At 32.6% G+C, this 6130-nt stretch overlaps 1 protein-coding gene across 1 annotated transcript; it reads right to left on the bottom strand.

Moving 5' to 3' along the window:
* Positions 1 to 2385: 2385 nt before the first annotated feature.
* Positions 2386 to 5711, bottom strand: LOC133801310 (protein RETICULATA, chloroplastic). Its single transcript, XM_062239480.1, has 7 exons — positions 4710 to 5711; positions 4531 to 4629; positions 3984 to 4204; positions 3826 to 3895; positions 3655 to 3734; positions 3036 to 3100; positions 2386 to 2820 (listed from the first exon to the last, which is right to left on the bottom strand). The coding sequence occupies exons 1-7, from the start codon at positions 5283 to 5285 to the stop codon at positions 2627 to 2629; spliced, it is 1305 nt and encodes a 434-aa protein (XP_062095464.1). The 5' UTR covers positions 5286 to 5711; the 3' UTR covers positions 2386 to 2626.
* Between the last annotated feature and the right edge of the window lie 419 nt (positions 5712 to 6130).

The following is a 6130-nucleotide window of genomic DNA, read 5'->3' on the forward strand; positions in this document are numbered from 1 at the left end:
ATGATAATGATGGTAATGAGGGAATAGGAGACTCAAATTAAGTTACTGTTTTCAGAAGCCTTACCTCAAACAGATCCACAACCATGTGAGGCCTTAGTTGGGATGAAAGGAGCAGAGTTAGTAATTTAAATGGGATTTATGTATGTCATATTTCAATTGAATTCCCAAGAGATCATCCAAACCTTTTAAGGGTGGTTGGGAGGAGAAGACAACTACTAACCTACAGGAATGTAAGGCTACTTTTCAGGTCTATGCAAACCAGCTTAGCATTATTGATGTTCAAAAGGTTGATAGGATGAACAACTTCACGGCCAACAACCTGAATAAGTGGACACTGTGTAGAAATAACAGAAACAATCCTCACCGCTGATTTAGATCCGTTGATACTCAATGACCATGAAAATTATAGACCCTGAAGATTTGGGTTAGTGAGAGTGCTTTCTTTCCTGTTGTGACTTGTTTGTTCAGCGTCTTTGTTTGGCTTTGTCAAGGTTTTCCATATGTTTTTTATACTTGTATTTTCTTTTGTTTCATTTGTCAACCCTGTTTGGGTTTGTGTTGTTGTTTATTTTGGTGGTTCAGTGTGTGTATTTGGCTTACTTTATAGAGTGTCGTGTGTCCCTTTGTTTGAGTTGGATTTTTTTTTAAACTCTAGCCAGGACTACCTGGTGTGTTTTCTATGCATCTTTGCTGCGCCTAATTTGGGTGGCAAACTTTCACCCAAAAAAAAAAAAAAGAAGTGAAATGAGAAAACTTGGTGGGGGTAAGAGTATTTACAATGGAGTGTACTATATTTTAGCATATCTTAAAAAAATGTGACTTCATTGTTGTTGTAAAATGTGAGCTAAATTTAGCCTATGCTAAAAATGTGTCAAATTTGTCACTAGTATGAACCAAATTTAGCACACAATAAATTATATTTTTTTTAAGTAACATGTTGCCACCAATTTAAATTTTTATTAATTGAAAGCTTTTAACTTTTAATTAATTTATTTAAATATTTTTAATAAAAATTAAATAATTGTGTTGACTTTTGAGTTAATTTGCACATTGTGCGTTCGAGCACAATTACAAAAATTAAGTCAAATATAGCATTGATTCATTTTTATGGGCCGATTTCGTCACAAAATTTACACCATCCAATGAAGGTCTAAAGGGGAAAAAATGAGAATGTTTCTTCTTCCAATCATCTATGGAATCCCCAAAGGTTTTCATTTATTTTTATTTCATTTAATTTTTAAAAAGAAGCATTATATTTGCACTCCAAGAATATATATAGGCACCCAATTAATTAAAAAAATATTTTTAAAATCATTTCTAACCCTTTTTCTTAATTTTTTTTCACATTCTTTAATTTATTTTTTTTGTTAATTTTAATAATTTTATTTTATATTGTTTTCATAATTTTTTTTTGCTAAAAATAATGTATAATATTTTAGAAAAAAACTCTTGTTTTAACAAGTTTTATATATTTTTTGTTTTAATTTTTTATTTAAATATCTTAAATATATATTATTTATTTGTATTTTTTAGAATATTAAAAAGAAAAAAATTAGAAAAATATAAGCCCAAGTTGAAAATATATATATAATATTAATTTTTAATAAAAATGGGGTGTACTAATCAAATTTTTGGGTGCAAATATAATGCTTCTTTTAAAAAATTAAAAAACAAAAGATAATTTCTTCTTTTAAAAATGTTTAGTTTTATTTATAGAACTTATTAATTATTTTTAGAGTAAATTACGACTAAAATACTTAATGTTTTCAAAATGTTACACTTTTATACCTAATTTTTTTGTTATAGTATTTATACTCAATGTCTTCAAAATATTGTATTTTTATATCCAAACTATTTTTTTTGCAGTAAATATAATCAATGTTTTTAAAATGTTGTAATTTTATAATTATTTTTTATTCTTTCTCAAAATAATAAAAACATTCACTTAAGATTTTAAAATTAATAAAAAATCATTAAAACCCTGAAGAAAAAATAAATATAAAAGTACAATATTTTAAAAATATTAAGTATGTTTACTACTAAAAATAAAAATTAGATATAAAAGTACAATATTCTAAAAATATTTAGTATATTTACCGCAAAAAAAAAAATTGAGCATAAAAATACAAATGTTGCAAACATTGGGTATTTTTACCACCATCATATAAAATACATTAATTATTTATCCATATTTGTTATCATTGCTTAAATTTAAGAAGATAAATTTGGAATTGTATAACAAAACTAATGAATACCAAAATATAAAAAAGTTTTTTCTTTTTTTTAAAAAAAAAACCATATTTATTTATTGTTGCCTTGAGCAAATATTTATTTATTATTTTTTATAAAAAAGAACCATATTTATTTATTAAGCAAATATAGGCCTGCCATAATGATATCTCGCCCCCCTTTTATTAGCAAAAAAATTCCAAGGCAGACACTAGAATATAATGTGTTCTAGCTTAGGAAGCTCATGTGCTTTGTACTATAATATCTTAAGCACATAAACCCAATTCAACTTTCCAAATATCAGCATCATGTAGTTCATGGACTATGCCACTTGAGAAAACAGCAGCACTTCAAGTTTTCTATCATCTTCTCAAACCACAGATTAAGCGCATGCTAGTTATTGAACCCCACTCCACCTAGCCCAATCCACGAACTGCATTCCACCGTATACATTGTTAGCGAATCGTACACCAACAGTGAATGCCATAGCCACTGGTGGAACCTGCCTCGCCATAGGTGATCCTTCTACCAAGCGCTCGAGTCCATTGACGATCTGATATCGGGTATTGGAAGAAACTGCAAGGAACACACCTGCAAGTTTGGGAAGAAGAATGAAGAAAAGCATCAGTCAAAGCTATAAAACCATATAAAAGCGAAAGATCTGTTTGGGAAAGAAACTAACTAATAAGGAAATAGTAACCATACAAAAGTAATTGTTATTAAACATGGGACAAAACCATGCATATTTGATAAGTGTTACAATCTAGATAAACCATAATAAGTCGAACAGGTGAAGTTGGGCATACCCCAAAGAGCTGCACTTTTGAGTAGAGGTGGCACTGGTATGTCTTCTTCTGATTTCTTTATGCTCCTGATATTCAGAACACAATATGCTTAGGAGTAATCCATATCGAGAAAATGCAAACCTTTCATAGTTACTAGATTAGATTTAGGATAAATTTACTAAAGTCAACTTTAAAAAAAAAAAAATTAAACAAAAAAAACAGGCTCCCCGCCTAACTCTACAATATTTGGGGACCAGAAAACTATAGCAATTGCTATATAGGTACCTGGAAGAGACTCAAACCTCAGACATTTCTTACCCGAAAGTACGATCTATTCTATAGTTGGTCAGTCCCCCAGACCATTTGAGCTACCCTCTTGGGTATTTACTAAAGTCAACTTATAATAAATCTGAATACAAACAGTTCTTAAAGTACATAGTATTATATAAACCCAAATAGCGACCTGATACATATCCTTGTCCTATAATGAATCCAGGTCACTCTACACTCCCCTTTCTACATACTTTTCTATAATTTAAATTACTTGCAGTCAAATGATTAAGTCCAAATTATTAAATGAATATACATATGAAGAAACAAAAATAAGGTAGAGGGTATGTCTGAAAAATATAGGTTGTACCGTTTAGCAGTCATAATCAAATTTGCAATGCCCTGGCCAATGATTCCACAACCAAAACCAACGGATCCATACAAGATACCCTGAAAGGAAAGGGCGCATCAAAACTATTAAAGCAAAAATAAAATCAGGAAAATAGAAACTACTAAGTCATTAATGAGAGAAAATTCTTACCTTAAAGAAATAAGTACCAAGTCTCTGCTGCAAAGAAAATCTACATCCTGGCCTTTCTGCTTCAAATACACTGCATAACAAGACTACCTTCAAGACACAGAAACTTCCCAATAAAACTTGAATGATTGGCCTACTAATTTTCAGTAAAGACTAATAACCTGCTGGGAAGAGCTCCATAAGCGTGTTGCAAACGTCCAAGCAAACCTTTTGATAGATTCGGTTGCCCGATACGAACATATGGCGCTAACATACTAACCAAAGCAACATTAACTACAGTTCCAACCAGAAGATCAGCAACATACAACTCAAACTCTGACCAGAAATCTTTGCCCCTTTTTTGAACTTCCGCAAATGTAGCACAACAAGAATCAATGACTATCTGTCAACACAGGTCATTAGCAATTATAATTTAAGACGTAATAAATTGGCCCCACTGAATAATTCTTAACATTAAAACTATGTTATCAATTGATAACCCGCAATAAAGATGGCAACTTTGTTGACATGTATGCATATTCATGGAACAACTAAAGAAATATGAAACCCCAGTACTTGGTGCATCTAGGCCAGGACATCTGATTACTAATAAAACTAGTTCTCTCTCACGCCAAAACTTTGGTTTCTACATATAACCATCTTACTCGAACCATTTAATGACAGAAAAATAAGCAAACTAGATAGTGTATCAAAACAATTCCAACTAACCTCTGTTCCAATCTTGAAAAGGAAGGATGGATCAGCCAACATTCGATTGCGAAGCATAGAGCATGACCTCATTGCAAAGCCTAAAATCCCAGAAGAGCCCTGCAGATTAACAATACATATAACAGGATTTAAAGAACAAAGCTTTTAAATAACACTACTCGTTAGAAGCAAATGGGTACCTGCAAATCTAAGTATCTATGCAGAAGCACTTTGCGAATTCCCACACTCTTGGCAGCTTCCAACATATCAGAGGGAAGAATAGCCCCTCGAGCCTCAGTCTCCTTCATAACCTCTTCAAACTTCATTATTGGCCCAAACTCCTCTTCTTCATGGTTATCACCATCTCCTCCTCCTCCTCCACCACCACCACTACCACCACCTCCTTCTCCTCCTCTACCATTTGTAAAGTTCCCATTACCACCATTACCTTCAAATGCAACCTCACCATAGCCACCAGCACCACCTACCTTCCCAGTCTCCAAAACCCCTGTCTTTCCCACAGTACTCTCACCACCTTCTTTGGGAATCGTAATTGCAGCCACTGGGGATTGAGACTCACCTTGTGACTCCACCATATTCATTATCGCAGTATTCTCTTTTCTCTTCAAGTAAATATGTCCAATCCCATTATTTTTACTAAACATCGTAAAACCCACCTCCTTTATGGGATTCTGATTCCATACCTTCCAAGAAACGACATCGTTTCGAAAGTTCACAGCATGGGTCAATCCAAAACTCGATGAACAACCAGCCATTTGAACCTCAAAAGCAATAAACAAAATTTAACACAGAGAAGTCGACAAGTTAAAGAATTTCACTAACCAAAAACTGTATCACCAAAACCCACAATGCAATCTAAACAAAAGGACTAATATTGACGCTAAAAATCAAGCAACTTGAGCTTAAACAGTAAAAATCACAACTTTTTGGGTGTGTCCAGACCTTCAAACTCAGTCTTTGATCTCCAAATCGTAAAGGGTAGGAATAGAGGAGGAATTAAGCTCTGAAAATGAAGAAAAAAGCCAGAAAAAGGGAAATGTGAGGTATTATAATACTGTTTGGATGAAGAGAACGTTTGAGGGAAAGTGAAGCTTACTAGTTAAGCTAGTACTCCATGTACTGACTAGTTTGGTGTAGTTAAGGGCTTGTTCAGGTTCATAATTCATGTCATCGTGATAAACTCACAAGTGTGCTGCACTATTCTATGCGTGTGGGATTCTCTAGGGTTTTGCTACCATACACTACTGGGTGTAACTTTCAAAATATTTTTCTAGGATAATAACAAAAACTTTATTTTTTTTTAAAGGTGAGGAAATTTCCATTAATAGTTAAATCGGACATAGTTCATTACATGAAGATATCGCTCGTAGAGCATGATCAATAATAAAAAGTTTACCAAGTCGTTTACAATAAAAAGGAAGAAAATCCTAACAGCTACCCCAACTAAAGGTCCAATAAGCAGCCAGCTATGAGTATTAAAAGAGTGTGAGGTAAACTAGGTTTCCAAACCAAATGAGCATATGACAGATTTATCCCACTAATGACAATCAGCCAAACGTCTTCTAATAAAAATTGGAAAAACACAAACTCACTATTCAAA

The sequence above is a fragment of the Humulus lupulus genome, chromosome 9, assembly GCF_963169125.1.
Source record: "Humulus lupulus chromosome 9, drHumLupu1.1, whole genome shotgun sequence".
Taxonomy (NCBI): Eukaryota; Viridiplantae; Streptophyta; class Magnoliopsida; order Rosales; family Cannabaceae; genus Humulus; species Humulus lupulus.